General features: G+C 47.6%; 3 protein-coding genes across 9 annotated transcripts; 1 reads left to right on the top strand and 2 right to left on the bottom strand.

The window, feature by feature from the left end:
* Positions 1 to 212: 212 nt before the first annotated feature.
* dedd1 (death effector domain-containing 1) lies at positions 213 to 11565 on the bottom strand. 6 transcript variants are annotated; one of them, XM_047028936.1, is made up of 8 exons: positions 11480 to 11565; positions 11302 to 11354; positions 10803 to 11004; positions 10091 to 10643; positions 9801 to 9929; positions 9489 to 9644; positions 1928 to 2312; positions 213 to 1609 (listed from the first exon to the last, which is right to left on the bottom strand). In XM_047028936.1, the coding sequence occupies exons 4-8, from the start codon at positions 10563 to 10565 to the stop codon at positions 1603 to 1605; spliced, it is 1152 nt and encodes a 383-aa protein (XP_046884892.1). In that variant the 5' UTR covers positions 10566 to 10643; positions 10803 to 11004; positions 11302 to 11354; positions 11480 to 11565; the 3' UTR covers positions 213 to 1602. The 6 variants fall into 6 exon arrangements, with proteins under 6 accessions (XP_046884892.1, XP_046884920.1, XP_046884912.1 ...); XM_047028964.1 differs by lacking the exon at positions 10803 to 11004 and having other exon boundaries at positions 10091 to 10629; XM_047028956.1 differs by having other exon boundaries at positions 10091 to 10629; positions 10893 to 11515.
* A 43-nt stretch (positions 11566 to 11608) lies between these two features.
* On the top strand, positions 11609 to 14811 carry rabac1 (Rab acceptor 1 (prenylated)). 2 transcript variants are annotated; one of them, XM_047028992.1, is made up of 6 exons: positions 11609 to 11722; positions 12316 to 12468; positions 12963 to 13202; positions 13589 to 13686; positions 13885 to 13986; positions 14151 to 14811. In XM_047028992.1, the coding sequence occupies exons 2-6, from the start codon at positions 12353 to 12355 to the stop codon at positions 14237 to 14239; spliced, it is 645 nt and encodes a 214-aa protein (XP_046884948.1). In that variant the 5' UTR covers positions 11609 to 11722; positions 12316 to 12352; the 3' UTR covers positions 14240 to 14811. The 2 variants fall into 2 exon arrangements, with proteins under 2 accessions (XP_046884948.1, XP_046884939.1); XM_047028983.1 differs by having other exon boundaries at positions 11630 to 11722; positions 12990 to 13202.
* A 1411-nt stretch (positions 14812 to 16222) lies between these two features.
* Positions 16223 to 21238, bottom strand: atp1a3b (ATPase Na+/K+ transporting subunit alpha 3b). The gene is made up of 12 exons (XM_047036692.1): positions 21097 to 21238; positions 20590 to 20765; positions 20326 to 20462; positions 20068 to 20218; positions 19689 to 19857; positions 19301 to 19455; positions 19060 to 19183; positions 18637 to 18782; positions 18417 to 18547; positions 18150 to 18251; positions 17936 to 18027; positions 16223 to 17784 (listed from the first exon to the last, which is right to left on the bottom strand). Exons 1-12 carry the CDS (start codon positions 21236 to 21238, stop codon positions 17756 to 17758), a joined length of 1554 nt encoding a protein of 517 aa, XP_046892648.1. The 3' UTR covers positions 16223 to 17755.
* Position 21239: the final 1 nt, after the last annotated feature.

The raw sequence follows: 21239 nt of genomic DNA on the forward strand, positions 1-21239 counted from the left end.
TAGGTTAAGACCAGACACTTACCCTTTCATCCGAATTATTCCGTAATCAGAACTCACCGTTAAATCAGGTTACTCAAAGTAGTAGTTTATGGGCTACATGCCTAGTCTGACTCTCCATCGAACAAGTAGGCATACGCTAAACATTTATGCCGTACAGGCCTACAAAAAAAATAGAAGTTTGCAGCACACAAATACACACACACACACACACATCACCTTTTCGACATAGATTTTATTTTCAGCAGAAATAGAAATAATTTTCTTCAAATTTATTAAATTAAGATTACACACAAAAAGAAACATCCCTTCTTGCCATGCCAACACAAAATCTCCAACTAAGTACTAAACAAAGGTTTCCCCCATCGATTTTTTTGTTGTTATTTTTTCATACACAGCCTACATTGCATTACAAAGCTTACTTAGGAATTTATATACCAAAAGAATAATAGAAGAAAAATAGAAACCACGCACAAAAAAACGTGTCCCAAGTTCCCCTCTGTAGGTCTTTAACTCTAGACTGGAGAGCCCCTGAGTTCCAGACTAAAAGCCACAGTGGTCGTTGGTTTCCGTAAGTCCCGCTTGCATGAGGGGACTTGGAGCACGGAGGCCTTATTGATCGTGGTCTATGAGTGAAGTCCAGGCATTAGTTCCAGCAGGGTGAGTAGACAGCTGCCTGTGAGCCACCGTAGTGGGTCTACAGGACAAGGCTGAGTGGACCTGGGATGTGCCCTTTTGATTTTGATCTCCCACAACATCGCCTCTATTGAACGACACACTGTCGTGTGCTTTGCCTACTTTGGAGGAGGACTCTCAGCCGAGGCCTAGCAGGAAGGGTTGTGTTATCCCTGTTGCTGGTAAAACAGCTTGTCCCTGATGAATCTGAAAATGGTTGGCTAAGGCCCAGAGGTAATCACTGCTATCATCTTGTGGCACCTGCCATGTCCACTGACCACCGCAGTGATGGGACTACCAGTGTTTGAGATCAGTGTGTGTGTGTGTGTGTGTGTGTGTGTGTGTGTGTGTGTGTGTGTGTGTGTGTGTGTGTCAAGGCTACACACAGAGCGTCCATAGGGTTCACTATCTCACCATCTGGTTTCCATTCTCCTTGGACCCTCAGAGGTCAAAACCTAAAGAACAAGCTCTCGGTCTCTGCCTTCTCCTTCTCCCTACTAGTATCCCCAAGCTCTAACCTTGTAAATCATGCATTGCAATGAAAACTAAGTTCTCACCCTACAGATCAATCTCACCTTTCAGGGCAGCTCACATATATAAAACGGAAAAAATAGCAAGACACACAGAGCCCCGTTGGCATTCACACAGTGCGCCAGACTGTTTCAATGGTCTCCAGGCTTCAGTGACTTATAGGCAGGTCTTCGTTTTGAGTGCGCTTAACGGCAGTCTCTTTTTCCTCAACGGTGTGCCCTGTGAACGCTGACATCAACTGTCCTAGTCAAGTTGGTCTTCTCCTTTTTCTGTCGAATTGGACATCTTCTCGAGGAGGGTTTCCCCAGAGAGAGTAGGCGCGGGAGGGCGTAACCTCTGAGACTCAGGAAGGGGGAGAAATCATTCCTTTTGGGTTTCTTCCCCTCCCGGTCTCCGTGATCATGACCTGTGGAGCAAGCATCGTTAGAATGTCTGTTGATGAACAGATATGACAGAAGCAGCTCTCTGCGTTTCCTGTCGCGTTTATAAAAGTGTGCAAGGTCTGCCACCTAGTGGCTGATAACTGCAATTCCACAATGTTGAATCAGGTGCTGAGGAGAATGGCAACTCTCTCAAATAACAGTTGTCCATAATCAAAAGCATAATCTCTTCCAAAAAAACACTTAGGCTTCCCTACATCATCAACCTCCGTGACATAACCAACAGACCCTGCGGTCCTGCAAGCATAAAGACGGGCGTCGGCCCCCCATCAGGCATGCCTCACCTCTCCCCTCCCCACCAGGAGGCGCCGTTCTGCCCCTGGAGCAGCACCTTGCGGCCCTCCTCGTAGTCATCCTGGTCCACGCTTATCAGCAGGCGCACGCCCTCCTGCCCCGCTGCCATCCTCATGGAGTCGGTGATGAAGACTCCCTTGAGAGCTTCCAGGAGAGCCCCGCTCAGGTAGTCTCTCCAGAAGGCCTCCAGGTTCTCCAGGTCGGTGAACTTGATGTCGCAGACGATGGAGCCCAGGTCGCGGGTGCGTAGCAGGGAGCTGGCCCGGCTGAAGAGCTCAAACTGGCGCTCCAGCGGCTGCCGCTTGTTGGAGGAGACGCCGCTGCGCAGGGCCGACTCGTGCTCCAGGTACTCGGCCCGCACCCGCAGTCGTACTTCTGGGGGGGGTGGAGGGGTGGACGGAGGGTGAGGGTTGGAGGGGGAAGACAGGAGGAATGAGAAGGGGTGAAGGGGTAGGAAGAGAAAGAAGTGAGTAAAATAGTGGTGAAAGAATGAAAGGTCAAGGGGGGGGGGGGGGGGGGGTCAAGTGAATCGTAGGAAAACAGAGGGATATGTTTAGGACACAGAGAGAGAAAGGGGGAGAGGGTAAGAGAGAGGGAGGATGAGCAAGTGGGTAGTATAGGGGGATTTAAACAGGGGTTAAAGGAAAGGACAGGTAGAAGAGGCAGAAAGGGGCACATTGTTCAGGGAGACAGTGGACATCAAGAGGAAAGTGGGGCACATTGAGTCAGAGAGAGGGGACAAAAAAGACAAACAATAATAAAGTTAAGTTAATGATTTGAGGTTTGCAGTTTTGAATTATCTACTTAACCCTTCTATTGTCCTGTGGTTGTAGCCCAAATTCTATTCAAACCTAATAAAAATTAAATAAAAACTAAATAAAACATGAATCTAAGTACATGGTCTAATGTAGCTTTTTAAAATGACAAATTAAAAAAATCAAGTCTTTTTTGGGGGGGGGCTGCCACAAAAATAAGTAAAGCCTATTGTCTTAGGGTCAATGTATATGATAGATGTTGAAAATAGCAGCCATGGCAACCATTGGGCAGCCAATGTCATTTATAACTATTTGGTTTTGCTATTTGGTATTCTACACTTACAGCTGTAACATTGCATATGAACGTGAAATTTAGCACAGAGGTTTAGTTGAGCTATGAGATAAACTGACCCAAAGGTAATAGGCGTTAGTATATCTTAAGACAATAGGAGGGTTAAATTACACCAAGCAGACTAGACTGAAAGGAGTGGTTCATAAACTGTGGCAAAAAAAAAAATAATTGAAAAATTACTGGTACAGGCAACTAAAGCAGCACTAACTGTATTTAATAACCAAAAAGGTTTCCATTTGGGGCTTTGTTTGAATTGCCAGACTTAAGCTGAGACCTGTTTACAGGAAGCAGCTAAACAAAGAAGAGAAAGGCCTGAAAGATGTCAAAGTGTTTGGGAGACAGCTGAGATGTGGGGAATGACACCCACCAGTACTGCGCTTACAGGCAGGTTCCTGTTGGGCACGTTACAGTCACCAGCACCAGTGTTTGAATGTGTTGGGCTCTGGTTGAACAGCTGTGGTTTGAAAATGTTTACTCGGGAATTCCAACAAAAAACCACTCCACCATTGTGCGATAGACCTAACCTGGTCATTAGTCTCTCTTGCGAAAAACAGGGACTGGTTTTAGTGCCTAGCAACTGAACGGGCTAAACTCATATTGAACATGAGCACATATGACTTCAGCCAGTCAAGAGGGTCGTTTTTGAAAGCCTTCGTGGGATGGAACTGAATGGCAAAGAAAAAGCGATGCGAGCCCGAATGCAGGCCAGGGAAACGAGACTGGTTTCAGGGCTAGAACCTACATAGAACCTTCTAGTAAGTTCTGCATGGGGGATTGTGAAGTTCATTGGGAGAAGTCCTAGTTCCACACCGACAAGGGTATGGAGGTCATGCAACAGCACAGTGAGAAGGGGAGGTTCAGAGGATACATACTGTACAGAGCTTGTGTACCGCTGCTATCCTCCACTGCGCCACAGCTTCCAGCTGAACCAGTGGCATGACGGCGGCTGAAAGCAAAAACCCTGCCCCTGCCACCCCCACCCTCCTCACCTACAGATAGAGACAGTTTGGCTACCCGCCCCTACCCCTACCCCTACCCCTACCCCACAAACAAAGACACACTTCACCCAACTCTCCTCGCCTGTAGACAGACATAGTTTGACTAACCCCATGCATTTGACTTTGATCAGAATGGAGCTCAAGGTGACAGTTCTGTTGACCTGCCTAGGCCAACCTGACCAAACAACAATGTCCCCCTTCAGTGAAAAACAAACAAACAAAATAACAAATAAAAGTTTGAAAACAAAATTACCTGAACAAGAACAAATAAGTGAAAAGAAAAATTGGATTCTGAAAGTACCCATGTAATGATTTGACAATGCCCTGTTAGAAGAGCACACAGATGAACAGCAGGATAACTGCATGTATTTGAGTCAGAGACCAAGCTGGGCGTGCATACAGAGTACATGAACCCTCGTCAAAGCACCAAGAACCAGGGTTTTATCCATTTGTCCCCTAAGTTTTCAGTTGAGCGAAGGATAGAACTGAACCGTTTAAATCCGGTGTTGGAATTCAAGAATTTATGATGCGCTTTCTTTGAGAACATTTGAGACTGGGTAAAAACCAAAAACTGGTTCTTGCTTTCTGAGCATCATACAACTACTGTATAATGAAGAGAAACATACAGACTGACTAGGTCACTGGTCCTAAAGGGAGATTATTAAAAGTTGCCCTAAAATGTTCTGATGTAACAGTCAACATTGAGGACATGTCTGAGAATACAATAATGAGTAAGAAACAATATATTCTTACAATTAAGTATTTGGATTTCTACGTATATATGAAAGATTGCGATTAATGATGGTAACGTTGACTAGGTAAGTTTGCACACAAATGAACTGAATACAGAAGGTGTTTGGAAGGACGTTGTTCTCTTTGTTCAGCAAGGCAAAAGTATAGTACAGGCACATGAAACATTTGCTTTTTACATTTCACCACTGGTACACAAGTAGTTCAATACAGTCTTAACCTAAGATTTGAAAAACAAGAGAGGGGTTTTATCAATAAAAAATGTTTTTCAAAACCACCACGTTTCTTAGCAAGATCTTTGTGGCTATTCTCTTGGTTAAACAGTTGTGTATAGAACTATGGGTCATCTCTGAAATGCAGACAACCTTAGCCTCTGAGACTGTGGGGGGGGGGGGTGGTTCTACTCTCAGGAAGATCCAGTATCAGTAAAGGTATCACATAGCAGGTTGTGCTGACTAGACATTCCCCTGCTCTGGGAGAAAACCACTCTGGCTGCGGATGTCAAAGAGCCTCGGCCCTCTTACATGTAATGGCTACTTGACAACAGTGGGATAACATTTTCAACATGGGTACACACGGAGCTGAGTAAAACAGGGAACAATTTGCACTTTTGTACTTCTAGAGACATTCCCTGTCATTGACTGTGTATATGGCCTGCGATAATCGCCCCTCCTTGGTACTTCCCTGCCCGCCCTCCCACCTCCACACCGTACTGTACTTTTAAATGGCCTCCAAGCTGCCTCGTTTGTCGGTAGAGAAAGGATAGGGTTGGCAATGGCTAGACAGAGTAGAGGGCCATTTAAAGCCCCAGGAACACAGTGATGGTCATTCTGTTAGGGTTACAGAGCACTTCACGCTTCATTACAGACAGATAGATCCACTTAGACAGGACACATTAGGAGGCACAGCTTTCATTTTCTCCCTGTAAGCAAGAAGGTTCGACTTAGGCTTTCTCCATTTCACCTCCACACCTTCACCCGCCCCCCCCCCCCCAAAAAAAAAGTTTAAGTACCCATTTACGAGGAGTCACTTGGTGCGGAGAGCTTCAACTCTTTATCGATCCGTGTTTCTGCTGTACAACTGACCAAGAGGGTGGAGAGGAGGGGAGGGGGGGGAGAGAGACAGGTAGACCTCCCTCTGTCCCCCCTACAGCAAAACACTCTTGTGTGTGTGGGGGGGGGGGGAGGGGGGAGGTCTGTAGTTTTGAGTGTTTAGCATTGGCCTCTCTCCCCCTCATTGTGTGTGAGGACAGTGTGTTCCTGACACGCGAGTCGGTCTGTTTTGAACTGCGGACATAGAGAGGAGAGAAAGAGAGAGACAAGCACAGTTTGGTTGGATATCTGTCCACGGAGATCTTTGTTGTTGTTGTTATTAAGCAGGCAAGACAAAACAATTCAGGAGGCACTCGATTGGTTAAAGTGAGCTGAGCTTGGGTTATTGTAGAAAAACTTTACGCTATCAGCTCGCAGTGCCACTTCTATAACACTCATCTGTGTAAAACTGAGGCTACTGTTTCACACGGTTACAGGACGGACAGCCCAGAACCTTAGGGGTAACTGGAACATCGGTAGCCTGCAATAGGCAGCAAGAGACATTAAACTGAAAATGAGTGATGAGAGTAAAAAATATAAAATGAAAGAATGATTTTGTTTTTGTTGCAAGGTCTGAATGCTGAGACTGCTCCATCCATCTCTGCCCCACCCTCTCCAACCTCCTTCCACACACCACCAGGGCTCCCATTGGGCACAGAGATAAGATACAGCAGGTGCTATCACGGCCTTTGGCTCAACACTGTTGGGTCATTTTCCTCAGAACTGCTCAAGTAAAGGTTTTTCAGAGAAGCGATATTTGATGACGGTTGGTGGCCATTTTGTGCTCTTTCATAGCAAATGAGGCTCAGATCTGACTTACGAACTGGCAGCCGCACAATTGAACGCTTAGAATTTGGGAATCCAGAGTGGATTTGAGTCAGATTGATTCGTTCCTATCAACCAGAATTGCTAATTAGGATTCTGATACCAAGTGCAGACACTAATGCCACAAGAACCATTTAAGTCAATACTTGATAGATTTGGATGGCTGCTTTAAAGCTTTAGTTCACCCCAAAGTGATCAATAAAAAAAAAATACCACCACTTCAGACTTTGGGGCAGACTAACCATGTAATCTCAAGTTATCAGAAACATAACATTTAAATTATTATTATTATTATTATTTTATTTATTTTTTTTTGGGGGGGGGGGGAGAATTAGGCCTTTAAAACGGGTCAGGTTCGAGTTTTGGAAAAACTGCATTTCCGGTTAATTCTAAACATACTTCTGAGGAGAAAGTGCTCAGTTCTGTGAGACTCTGAGGCCAATAACCCACTTTGGAGTGAAAGACGGAACGGAATGGAGAGAGTATACTTATTTAAAAAGGGAACATAAACTGAGGAACATTCCAGAACAGTTTGCAGAGAGAATATTGGTTGTCTGAAAGGAGTCAAGGTAGAGGACAGCTATCATGATACACAAGCATTGAACACAGAGCATAGTGGTTGGTTGCCCCCCCCCGGTTGAAAGGGGAGGGGGGGGGCCTCTTTACCTTAGGCATGGGACCAGACTTGTGAGACAGCGAGCGACTGAGCTGACCAATCACTGCTGATCGTACGGACACAGAGGAGCAACAGACTCTCTTTTTCTTATTTTGTGCTCGTTTTTTGTTTGTTTTGCTCCCAGCATCTCTTTCTTTCTCCGCTCTCTCGTTTCCTAGGTTACTCGAGTCACAATCCTGAGTCAACCTGGTGGGGGATCAAATGTGGAGTCAAGACAGCAGCAACATGAGTCACAGTCACAACACTGCAGATTGATGCAACAGCTAGGAGGACAGCCTTTGGGGGGGGGGGGGGGGGGGGGGGGGGGGGGGGTCAGGTGTTACGTTTTGGATAAGAGGGTCTCAGTGTCGGCAAGTTAACTGTCTTTGATCAACAAGCAATTAATGGCATGAATTATCCAGAAACTGGGTACCTTCTTGGAATGTGTTACTGTGAGTCAATCGAATAGTGGAGGGAAGCAGCATGAATCAGCAGTGAGAGACAACTTGTTTTGGAGGAGTGTATTGGTGAGTACACCCATACCAGAGACAGAGACCTGAACCGGTGGGTATGGCTGTACGGACAGGCCCTGTCAAACTGATTTGATGCAGTTTTTGGAAGGCATTTGTGGAGTTCTTAAATTCATGGTGACATATGGACACTCAAAGCATCATGGGACCTGGAGTATCAAGACCTGGGTATAGCAAAGGCTGGGCAGGGCACTTCACAGCAAAGTTAGAAAGAGAGATGACCTACCCTGACAGGTTTTTTAAAGCCCAGGAGCTGAAAAAATCAGGTCAGCAAGAAAGAGAGAGAGAGCGAGAGATAGAAAGACAGAGGAGGACAAAAAGAGAGACAGATGGATAGAATGAAATGAATGGGTGGAGATGGAAAGCAGATGGATTCTCTCTGATGGACAGCGTGAGCAGCAGTGTTTGGCAGATGGATGGAGAAGTGTTGCTGGTGAATGCATGGCATGAAAGAAATTGGATTTTTGGGGCACGTTCAACTATCACCTCCCCTTCTCTGTCCCCACACGACACAAGGCTTTGTCCATGTACACCTATATCAGGAAACATCAAAAAACGAAGTCTATGTCCTGCACCGGGCAAATACATTCAACTAGAATTAAGCTATTCATTTCTAAAACAGAAAAGGTTAAGAGAGAGCCAACACAAGCTAGGTCTGGTCTCGGCTTCATCTGAAGGACAGAAAGTTCTCCGTCATATCGCTCGTTTAAGACCACATCATTCCACTGAGTTCTTTGGTTCCCAGTGGCCTTCACACCAGGGCAGAGAGAGGGTCTTTGAGGAGAAAAGCTTCTCTTTGGTAGTGCTGGCTGACTAAAGGGGTTTGCAGGCCAGAAATGTACCAAATGGTTCAGTTATTACGTCTCTAATACTGTCTGGAGGAGCTGAGGGAACACTGTTTTGGAGAAGAGGCCGGAGAAGAAGGGCTGCTTCTCTGTCATTAGTGCAGGAGACTGGGGGAGGGACACGCCTCTCAGGGTCATTATTTGAACTTGTTTGCAAGTAAGAACATATCAATGTACACGGTTTATGTTCAGCCCCACACTAGGGTTACCTGACTCAACAGTTCATGATGAAAGGTCTTAAGCTGTCAGGATGTCTAGCTGGTTATGAAGGGTTAAGAATCCTAACCTGTGTTTCACTAAGGCCTCATATGTAATTTCTCGCAGAGCGTTTTATGCCGTTGCCTTGGCATCACCGTTAAGACAGTTAAGACCATTTTTGAAAACTGCGTTCTTAGCACAAATAACTGGACAACCCATGTAATATTCACAAACCAGAACAGTGGACTACTGACTAGTGCATAAGTATTACAGTTCCTGGGTCACTGGAGAGGTAGCGCTGGGGGATACTAAACGACATGAAAGCGATAGAGTGTTAGGCAGATACCGTGACAAATGGCCTTAGAAAGCAAGCAGGGTAAATGAGCAAGACGAACCCGAGGGCAGACGTATGGAGAGCAAGAAAGAAAAGAAGACTGAGGACGTGACCAGAGGAAGAAAAGATCAATCTGAAAGAGTGAGTTTGATAAACAGATATGTACATATAGAGGGGAGGGAGAGGGAGAGAGAGAAAGAGAGAGAGGCTGCTCTCACCACAGGTGACTTTCTCGGGTGCTGGTGGGGGAGGGGCCTGAAGCTGAGGGAGAAGGCCCGTTCTCCTCTGGGCGGCCGGGCGGCCGGACCAACCGTGGCCTCTCGTCTTCCTCTTTTTCTGTCTGGAGGTTAGCGCCGGCCTTGCAGGGCACAGACCTGGCAAACAAGCAAGACCAATAAGCCGATAAGTACTGGTTTCAAAAACAGAAACACCTGTACAAACCCGAGATCGATTTCTCTTTCCAAAACCTTTTGTTTTGACAACACCCCCCTTTCCCCAACCCCAACCCCATGATAGGACGGCGAGCTGACCTCTCCTCCACTGTAGTGAGGAATGTTCCTGAGGTAATTCTGTCTGCTCACGAGTATCTGTCAGCCCAGGAGGACACGCCTGCGCTTCGTCCACTGACCCACAGTCCAGGCTCACACGCTCAGGAGACACTGGAGGAGAGACCAGGTCAAAGGCTAACCACCCAGGCACGCAACGGAACAGTACGCCTCACAAAACTCACGGCAACACTGTCTAAACAGGAGAGTCATATTGGTTGTTGTAGGCTAGCAAACGACACAGCCCTAAGTGATAAGACGAAACCCCCAGTTACCTGTCCTCCGTTTCTTGCTCGACACAAACGGTAAGAGGTCATGTCGGGTGAGGACTCGCAACAGCTGCAACAGGGGCTCCAGGTTCCTCTCGCTGAGGTAGCCACGCCTCTCCAGCTCTAGCAGAAGCTCCAGACCGCTCTTGGGCTTGTGGCGGGCGGCGGAGGGGCAGAGGGGCCCCCGGGGGCGGAACCTCCTCCAGGCATTCAGCAACTCCGGACTGGGCGGCACACCGTGGTTGTCTGGGTCCCCGTCGCACGGTGCCACAGTCCAGGCCGCTGGCTGGAGGGGGTGCTCTGCCGGGTAGGTTTCATCCAGGAGGAAGGACAGGACTTCTATGTCCGTCTCTGTCAGTTGTGAACCGACAACTTCGAAGAGCTCGTGGATAGAGAGCATCCCGTAAAACGCTAGACATTCTGTCTCATCCCAGATAATAGATCCTCTGAGAGGATATCCTGGACGACGGATGGGTGCCATGGTTAACTCCCAAGGTTGACGAACAGGGTGTTTTCCTTTTTCAATGCACTAGCACCAGCAGTCTCTGCAAAGAAATAACTGTTTATATCACAGTTATGTTAGTACATACAAATGTGGCCGATTACAATCAATACACTAACGTGCCAGATAGGGTCAACATTTTTAACAACATTATTGTGTTGTGTCGTTATTTTATTTTTTTACTTGACGTCAAATAGGAACTTGTCAACAACATACATTGTTCAAGTTGTCAGCACGACGTTATTCTGAGGAGTTTGAAACGGTTTGAAAGATGATTGTTCCTGGTGTTTTTGCACGCAGCGATACCTCTGTCCCAGCTGTGTTGATAGTGCAGGAAATTACGCGTGCTGTTTACGTAATGTGTCACGTTCGACAAAAAACAACAACAGTCTCTTGATTAGATTTCCATCGATGACATCTGTCAACGTTATAAAAATGAAAAAGAAAAAATGTCACTGTGGCTGTAAATGCACTGTTAAACTTTTTAAACTTCCAACGATGGTTTTGTTAATAGAACACGGAGCATATAGGATAATGGATGTGTTACTAGCATCTAGCTGGAATCTGCCGTTGTCAAAGAAATGGCTTGATCTCACCAGAACGTACGACAGGTCGATGCATTAGCAGATTTCACGAACAAAATTATATTCGTCTTGGAAAGCGCTATAGAAACTAGCAAACAATCGTTACAGATTGTCGTATTTCATTCGCTCACCTTCCTTGTTCGACGTTATGTTCGACGATCTGTCAGACGAGAAGCACGCAGAGCTGGCAAGGAAAAACAACATAAAACAACCAATCGCAGCACAGTGTCTTAAACCCGCATCGCTTTGATTGGTTACTTTTAATACTTATTTATTTGCCTTTACTGCATGCCCCAGGAGAATATATACCTGTAATAATATAGCACTTAGCCACATGTAACCACTCTCAAAGATTGTTGACTCTGGTGCAGTATGATGTTGTGTACAAATCAGCATTGATGGAAATTGTGTTACTGTATGTTTGCCCGGTAGGTGGCGGTAACAAAGTCGAGTTTCACACTGCTACACAATAACAAATCCTTCCACATCACTTCCGTCTCCAACCCAAAACAGCTGCCAGCTAGTGGATAAGTAGAAGTACCGCAAATTTCTGTAAGTATGTTCCTTCAAAATGTGTATGCAGTCTGGCAGTAATATTTAGGTTATGTCATAATACGTGTTCCAGGAGTGAGCGAAAGGCTGTTTTTCGGCTAGCTACCTCACTAGCACAAACCTTTAAAGTGAGAGCAATGTTCCTCCACCCAGAATGAAAGTATTCTTTATGGTTTCCACAACAGAAGTGTAGTTTTGTTTATGCAATATGTTGATAACACATGAATATACTATACTTACTAGGATACCTGTGTGATTAAACGATTGTTGATTGCAGTAGGCTACTGTTCCATAATTTTCATAAACGCTAGTTTGTGGATGTTTCACAAATGATGTGGCAGTGGCCAGCCATTCCATGACACACGTTTTCCACTTACATAGCTAGCTAGCACTAACATTATAGCTAATGGTATGTTTAGCGTTCACGGTACAGAGTGACACTAAACTAACAGTAGCCTTGATAAACGTGACACTAAATGATTTACTGTCAAGAATAACTAGCAAAAGGCTATCTTACGTATAGCTAAACCTTTATCTTTAGTCATAGCTAATCTTTTATTGTAGGACATCAGTAGATTCTGTTTTTCTTTTAGGCTATTTTCTTAATTTCTCGGAAGCAACTGGTGAGCGATGACATCTGGAGGGCATAAGGGGGAGAACTGTCTTGTGGACATGGAAAGCAAGGCAGGAGATTTCTTCAGCGACACGGAACCTGAGGCGGCACAAGCATCGGGAGTCATGGGGAAGTAAGTCTATCTGTTAAATCTCAACTCCAACGTTTTTGTTTCAGTCGGTAGTTTTTCTTTTCTGAAGCATGTTGTCTTTACATAAGTTACATACTTACGACAATCTTGTGAAGTTGAAGTGATCTGCTCTTACGTCTGGTAACTTTTTTTCTTTGGATTATTTTTTTTATTTTTTTATATAGGCCTACTGCCGTTTTCCCGTTCCCTGTCAAGTCTGTCCCAGACTTGTTCTGGAAGTCACACAATTATCCACTGAAAGACTCTTAGTTTTTATGCTGCTTAGGTGTCGAATGACCTACAGGACAAGCATTTTCATTGATTTTCAGTTCAAATCTGTGCAGTTTTTAGATGTATTTCTATTGTTTAGCTATATGCTTTGTTAATGCATTTAGGTATATTATTAAGTAATGGTACAAACCTTTTTGTTTTCCATTCATCCATCATTTGATTTTTTGACCCAATGTTTTTCAATTTCCCCACAACTTTTTATGTAGTTATTGGCTCTCTGCCTTACCTCCCAGGTTCAGCCTTCCCAAAGGCATCTCCGTCTCCATGGCGAAGGAGTGGTTGGATAAGCGGCGGGTGTCCATCCGTCCGTGGTCGAGCTTCGTGGACCAGCGTAAATTCTCGAAGCCCCGCAACTTCGGAGAGATGTGCCAAAGGGTTGTGAAGAACGTGGACACCTATAACAGCAACTACACCTTCATCTTCCTGGGTCTCATCCTGTACTGCATGTAAGGGACAACGACGCCAACGACAACCGTCGCTGTGGTAACCTGCAACGTAGCAAAGAGCAGAACAGCTGGCGAGTCGTTGCGATAATCAGAATAGCTTAGAAGGATGTGATGCGTTTCGTACCAGGTTATAAACAGGCCTGTGTGATGTGAGATATTACATTTACATTTAGTCATGTAGCAGACGCTCTTATCCAGAGCGACTTACAGCAAGTACAGGGACATTCCCCCCGAGGCAAGTAGGGTGAAGTGCCTTGCCCAAGGACACAATGCCATTTAGCTCGGCCGGGAATCGAACTGGCGACCTTCAGATTACTAGCCCGATTCCCTCACCGCTCAGCCACCTGACTCCCTGACATACGTCTTGTTTTTCACCCCTGCCTCAGAATCAGCTCCCCTATGCTGCTGATTGCCTTGGCTGTGTTCGCCGGTGCCTTCTACATCATCCACCTCAAGTCTCTGGAGTCCAAGCTTGTTGTCTTAGGTGAGAACAGTTATCCTTCACCCTTTCGCCGTCATCTCCCGTCTAGAATCCTCCTCTGTTCTCCTCTGAGGTGAAAACAGGTGATGGGTGTGTGCAATAGGATGGATGCCATTCCAATAATTAGCTCTCTTGCGCAACAGATAATGGACACAACATAAGAAAGTAAAAAAAATGACATGTATGTCTGTTCACGTTCAGGCAAAGAGCTGACCGTGCCCCATCAGATGGGTGTGGCAGGAGCAATGTCACTTCCTGTGTTCTGGTTGGCTGGTGCCGGAGCAGCGGTGTTCTGGGTTCTGGGTATGTTGGATCTCAGCTTCCTGTTTGCTGTTCACAGGGTTTTCCAGTTTGCACCGTCAGATTGACGTATTTATGAAGCATGGCACTTACATTCTAGCCATCCACCCTAACCAGTCTGTTTTGTTTTTTCTATTATCTGATTGGCCGGTGCTTCCATCATTCAGGCGCAACGTTGTTTGTGATTGGCTCACACGCTGCGTTCAGGGAGCTGGAGGTAACAGACATGGAGGAGCTTCTCATGGAGTCGGTGTGAACGTGGAACAGGTTCTTCCTCTCAACCTCATAATATGATGTATATTAAACATGGTCTCTCATGTTGTCTGTCATGTGACATCCCTGGAATGCACCCCCGTCTTGCCTCTGAGAATCACTGTTACTGACAAAATTGCTTTGTTTGTAGCCTTCCGACCCATTGTGAATACCAATCTCTCGCCTCTTTTTATTATTTTTTTTATCAGTGTTCTCATTCACAAAGGAGAAAAAGTGCAATTTAAAAAGCTTTACATTTTTCGCAAATAAATGAACTTTTACAATGTTTCTACATGACCATTAAGGAATGGCATGGTCTGTTTTGGGAAAAGTGTCATATTGGGTATTACAGGTCAATACTAATCAAGCATAAATATGAGTTGAGGAATCTGAAGTCTGATAAAGTATAATTTGATCTTCAGCACCAAGATGATCCCAATTACTTAGCAGAGTCCATTTGTTAGATCCACAACTAGTAGTGGAATTATGTGTCTTTCATATTTAAAAGTAATCTTGTTTTATGCCTATTGTTTTGTATTTTGATGACTTTGTGCAATAAACTCTTGATGAAGTCTATTTGTGTTTACGTTGGTGTGTCATGTTTAGTTTGTACTCATCTGATCATCTAGCTACAAGATCATAATTCCCATTTACTGTTATTACGCCTCTTTCCTATAAGACAACACTTCTCTCTTTATCTAATTGGAAACGTTAATTTAATCCCAGATTTTGTAACCCTTCTACCTCCCTGTACACCCTCCCCCGCCCGTGACCCTGTGACCCCTGCTCTGTGACAGCATAGCAAGAGGATCCCAAGCTCCGGTTACCATGGAGATGACCGTGGTGGCCCTCCTTACATGCGCGCGCACACACACACAGACACTCATATACACACTGTGGCAAAGGCAAGCGATCGATATTCCATTATACAGAGGGTGTTAGGACTGTGGTGGTGGATTGTGTGAGAGGGGGGGGGGGGGGGAGCTGGGGGGGGGGGGGAGCTGGGGTCTGGGTGCACTGCAGTGAGCTCACTGCAGACACACAAGGGAAATTAAAGAGAGTATAGGTGTGTGTGTGTTAGAAGCAGGAAACGCCTGCAGAGAATGCAGGTGCAGTGGTATAGCTCTCCTGTGGGCTTTGCTGTTTCTCTCAAGGTTTTCTCACAGGTCATATCAAGGACTCTCCCCGTTTAGCGTGAGCCTCGCTCGTCCCTTCATATCATCATCAGGCAGCGGCTGTCTTTGATCTTTCTGCTTCCCACATGATTTACCCGACAAATTACCTGAGAAAAACCCATCATGCTTTCAGTCTGGGTCCTGTTAGGGTCGTGAGAACGGCATGGTTAGTTCACACCTCCAGAATGTCGACATAATCATCTGTTTTGGTTCATCGGGATTTGAACGGTGTTCGAATGTAAAAATGTGATATGCGCTCGTCAAAGTGAAACTGGTATTGATGAGGAACGTGTGTTCTGCAGTGTGTTTGTCATGTCCTGGTTCCTGAACGTCATCCTCTAAGCCGTGTCCTCTGTTCTGGAACTTCTCCCGTGCTCCTGTAGTTGTGCTTGTTCTCTTGGTGCATCACCCTGGGGTCTTGCCAACTTCACAAAGTCAGTAACACGTCCTGTGTTCCGCAGTGAGCTCATACTTGTCCTCGCCACAAGGGGGCAGCCTACTCTCACCCATTACCTGACCTACCTAACACTCCAACCCTTCGAGACAACATTTACCTTGTTTCATTCGAACAAGACAGCGTCGTTCGTAGGTGTGTAAGTGGGGGGCGGAGAGGAAGGCGGTGGGTTTTTCAAAGGGATGGATGACAGTGAAAATTAGACACGGAGTCATCGACAGAGGGTCGGGGAGATAAAGACACACAGACAGAGGTAGGTTGTATTAAATGTTCTAGATGTTTTTATTGGTGTTGGTTTCATTTCTTTCACACACATGTTCTACTAGTTGTTGTTTTGTTTTTTTTGTTCTCGTTTTTCTTTAGTCTCTACCCCCACAGCCCACAGAGTCACCCCAAACTGAGGCCTCCCTGTCGTCTCTCAGCTGGTCTCCAACACAAACATTCACACAGAACGTGAGACCTGGGGCCCTGGACCAGGAACCTGGACCGTGGACCCTGGGAAGATGGGATTGAGCAACATCACACCCCACCCCACGCTGCGTCACCCTGGCAACATCAACAGTAGGGACTATGAACAAGGGAGCGTTGTGGTTTTGGTCTCACGCTTCTTAATAAAAACACAACCAAACTCCCGTTTACTTTTGATTTTGTAGTTATGTCGACTTACTGGAAACCCGAGCCAAAAAAAAAACGGAATCAAAACCAAACGAAAAAGAGAAAGGAAAGAGAGAGGGAGAGAATCCCCCTCATCTCCGGCCACGGCAATGTGGATGCTCTTGTCACGAATGCCTCTTTTAGAGCTGTTTATTTCCAACATGTGTTTATTTTTTATTTTATTTCTTTTAAATCTGTATAGAATAATATTGTATTTTTTTTTTCTTCTAGAACACACAGAAAGATTGTTAAGACTGTATTTTTCCAACTGGGAAGTGTACTGTAGTAGGTAACAAGGACAATGGTTCACACAGTGCACACAAACAGAGACAAACAGGGCAGAGGGAGGGGGAGGAGTGTGAGTGAGAGAGAGAGAGACTAGGTTTGGGGAGCGAGGAGGACTGGGACACTATGGGATGTGCTGCGTTTGACCCTAAATGAAGGAAGCAGCTCTCACACAAACTCCCCCTCCTGTCACAGAAATAAAAAAGTAAAACCAAAAATCGACCCTCCCAATACCACATATTAAAAAAACAACAACACTGTGAAGAAATGAAGAGAGAACGGAGATGGACGGAGTGAGAGAGAGACGGAGAGAGAGATGCTCTGCTCTTCCCCTGCAGACAGCGAGGAGGCGCTCAGCTTCGACTGGGGGGAGGGGGGGGGGGGGAGGCAGAGGTGGAATCTCGCTTGTGATCTTTATAACTGTGTGGTCGGAGGACAAGCGACGGGGCACGGGGGGGGAGGGAGGGGAAAGGGGGAAGGAACGGATGTAGGCGGGGGAGGGGGGTGGCGGGGCGTGTAGAGGGAGAGGGAGCAGGATGGCCCTTAGTTGCAGAGCGTAGACACTCCCGTTGCATCTTAGCCCATTCAAATCTACATACACAATATGCAGCTGCCGTTTTGGTAGATATATTGGTTTATGTACACAGCAGTGAGAGAACACATGCAAAGAGTATCATAAAGGGATGGGGAGGGCTGTGGGGGAGGGCGGTGGGGGAGGGCGGTGGTGGTTGATGGTAGAAAGTGGGAAAGGTGTTTTTGCTGCTTTTAATCTTTGGGGCAGTCGAGATGAAAATTGCTTGAAAGCGGTTGTCGTCTTTTAAGGGGGTGCGGGGGGGGTATCTGAAAGTTTGTTCTGCCAGGATGGAGTGACGGGGTGGGTGGGGGGGGGGGACTTGGCAGGGGAGAAATAAATGGATGATGTAGGGGTTTGAGTAAAGAAGCTTTCCATTGATCAATAGTATGTCTCCTTTTCCACCCAACCTGCATGAGAGAGAGAGAGATGGAGGGGGGAAAGAGAGAGAGGTTTCAATGAAGCTTGCACTGTAGACAAGATCAACTTAAAAAAAATATATCTCTGTTTTCCAGTCAAATTAGAAAGGGATGCGTGTGTTTGTGTGAGACAGAAACTCACCTCCTGGATTCCGGCGGAGGAGCAGTTTTCGGACCTCGTCATACACAAAGATGAGGAAACTGTAGGGGAACGCACAGAACCACCAGCTGGGCCTGCAGAGAGAGACGAGGGGCCATCAGAGAGAGAACACACAAAGATGTGTGTTTGCCTGTGTGTGTGTGTGTGTGTGTGTGTGTGTGTGTGTGTGTGTGTGTGTGTGTGCACTGCCACTCACTTTAGTGGGTACATTCTGAGTGCCACGTCCATGCCGGGGCAGTAAGACAGGAAGGCAGCCAGGGCCGTCTCTTCAAACAGGCCAAAGATCAAGATCTTATTCCTGAGGAGGCACAACACAGACACAACACAGGGACTCAGGAAGCCGTTGATACCGTCCCTCTAAACGTTGCTGTGGATGGGGGAGGGGTGAGGGAGGGGTGAGGGAGGGGTGAGGGAGGGGTGAGGGAGGGGTGAGGGGAGGGCGAGGGTGAGGGGGCAGACTCACCTCATGCCCTGCTGGAAGACAGAGTTACGCCTGGTCTTGCAGACGATGACATCGGCCCACTGCACCACCACGATGCTGACGAAGAAGGCTGTGTGGCACGTGAACTCCACGATCTTTCTCTGTTCGTAAGTCTGCAGAGAGGAGAGAGTTAGGAGGGGACGCACGCACACACACACACACTCTGCCCCACTGACGGAGCTGTAGATCTGAGGGCTCTTACCCATTGCTGTCCATAGCTGTCCTCCAGGTCGTTGCAGGCGCGGTCGTCCCAGTTGAGCCTGATGCCCACCAGGATAGAAGGCAGGAAGCCATTCTCAGCCAGGATCACAAAGTAGGAGAAGAAGCCTCCCAGAGCCTGGATCATACCTGGAGAGAGAGGGAGAGAGAGACAGAGAGAGAGGTAGAAAGAGAGAGGGAGAGAGAGAGAAGGAGAGAGAGAGAGAGAAGGAGAGAGAGAGAGAGAGAGAGAGAGAGAGAGAGAGAGAGAGGGAGAGGGAGCGTGAGCGCCAAAGAAACAGAAAGAAAAATACAATTATTATTTCGAAGAAATATCAGCAATATATCCGTGATCTGTAGCTCTCAATACAACTACACATCTGCCCTCCAATGCTATGTTAGACATCCAGATCCTCCGAGGACCCACCGATCTGTCCGTAGGCGATGCTGATGAGCCTCTCGTTCACCAGCTTGTCCCTGGCAGGGTTTCTGGGCTGGCGCTTCATGATGTCACTCTCGGCTGACTCGTACGCCAGGGAGATGGCTGGCACCTGGGGAGGGGGGAGGGGGGAGATCAGAGAATGGGACAGAGCTGGGGGGGGGGTGTGTGTGTGGTACGAGGGAAGCCTTTGGTCCTGGCTAGGAGTGTGTGTGTGTGTGTGCCTCACCATGTCTGTTCCCAGGTCGATACAGAGGATGGTGATGGTGCCCAGGGGCAGGGGGATGTTGACGATGATAAAGAACAGGAAGGGGGTGATCTCAGGGATGTTGCTGGTCAGGGTGTAGGCGATGGACTTCTTCAGGTTGTCGAAGATCAGACGACCTGGTGAAGCACACAAACGCAGTTACAGGGCTTGATCCATATATGTTGGGACTTTCTAATCCTCCACCTTCTCTTTTGTCAACTCGGCCTCACTTTATTTCCCTCCCTCCCTATCTCCCCTCCTCCCTCCCTATCTCCCCTCCTCCCTCCCCATCACCTCTCCCTCCCTATCTCCTCTCCTTCCCTCCTTATCTCCCCTCCTCCCCACCACCTCTCCTTCCCTCCCTCCTCACCCTCTTCCACGCCAGTGACGATGGAGGCGAAGTTGTCGTCCAGCAGGATCATGTCGGCCGCCTGCTTGGACACGTCGGACCCTGAGATCCCCATGGCGACGCCGATGTCGGCCTTCTTTAGAGCGGGAGAGTCGTTGACGCCGTCGCCTGTCACGGCCACAATGGCGCCCTGCGAGAAGAGGAGAGGAGGAGAGAAGGAGAGGAGGAGAGGAGGAGGAGGAGACAGGGAGGTTACACTGGTGGGGAAGAAGCACCCTCTTGGTACAGAGATACCCTTTGTGGTGGTGGATGAACCGTGCACACATAGGTGTGTGTGTGTGTGCAGGATGTGTGTGTGTGCAGGGTGTGTGTGTGTGTGCAGGGTGTGTGTGTGTGTCACCTGTCTCTGACAGCCCTCCACGATGATGAGTTTCTGCTGGGGGGAGGTCCTGGCGAACACGATCTCAGTGTGGTTCCTCAGGATGTCGTCCATCTGGTCCTGGCTCAGGTCCTTCAGGTCTGTACCGTGGATCACACATGCCTTGGCATCCCTGGAACACACACACACACATTTCAGAAGTCACACGGGTAAATAGAACTGAGTGTGTCTGTGTGTGTGTGTGTCTGTGTGTGTGTGTGTGTGAGAACGCCTCCTCACCTGGGGTTGACCTGGCTGACAGGAATGTTCAGACGAGCAGCGATGTCCTCGACCGTCTCGTTGCCCTCGGAGATGATGCCAACTCCCTTGGCGATGGCCTTGGCTGTGATTGGGTGATCCCCGGTGACCATGATGACCTTGGACCAAAACAAGGTTGCTAAGTAACCTCTCCAGGCCTACGCACGGGGCTATAGTCGCCCAGTGGTGATGGGACACCGTGGTGTATGTACCGTGCTTCAGCATGTCTAGAAGGGCGGCAGGTACCTTGATGCCGGCAGAGCGGCATTTCCCCACAGCGTCGGGCACGGCGGCACGGGGAGGGTCGATCATGGACATGAGGCCCACGAAGCACAGGTTGTCTGTCTGGAAGTTGACGTCGTCGCAGTCGTAGGCGAAGCCTTTGGGGTACTGGTCCTCAGGCATGAGCAGGTGGCAGAAGCCTGGAGGGGGGGGGGGGGAGGAGAGAGTTACAACTGGAGACGGAACAAACAACAAACGCCGACTGTCTTTTCCCCTCGCCTCCCTTGAACCATCCATCCATCTCTCTCTTACACACTCTCTCTCTCTCACACACTCTGTCTTTTCCTCTCTCTCTCTCTCTCACACACTCTGTCTCTTCCTCTCTCTCTCTCTCTCACACACTCTCTCTCCTTCTCTCTCTCCCTCTCTCTCTCTCCCTCCCTCTCTCTCTCTCTCTCTCTCTCTCTCTCTCTCTCTCTCTCTCCTCTCTCTCTCTCTCTGTGTCTCTCTCTCTCCTTCTCTCTCTCTTACCCAGCACTCGCTCTCCCAGTCCCCCCAGCTCCATGTAGGCGTTCTGGAAGGCCTCCTTCAGCTCCTCGTCCATGGGCTGCTCCTTGCCCTGCAGCATGATGGTGGAGCAGCGGTCCAGAATCCTCTCAGGTGCGCCCTTCATC

The sequence above is a fragment of the Hypomesus transpacificus genome, chromosome 2 (assembly GCF_021917145.1).
Source record: "Hypomesus transpacificus isolate Combined female chromosome 2, fHypTra1, whole genome shotgun sequence".
Taxonomy (NCBI): domain Eukaryota; kingdom Metazoa; phylum Chordata; class Actinopteri; order Osmeriformes; family Osmeridae; genus Hypomesus; species Hypomesus transpacificus.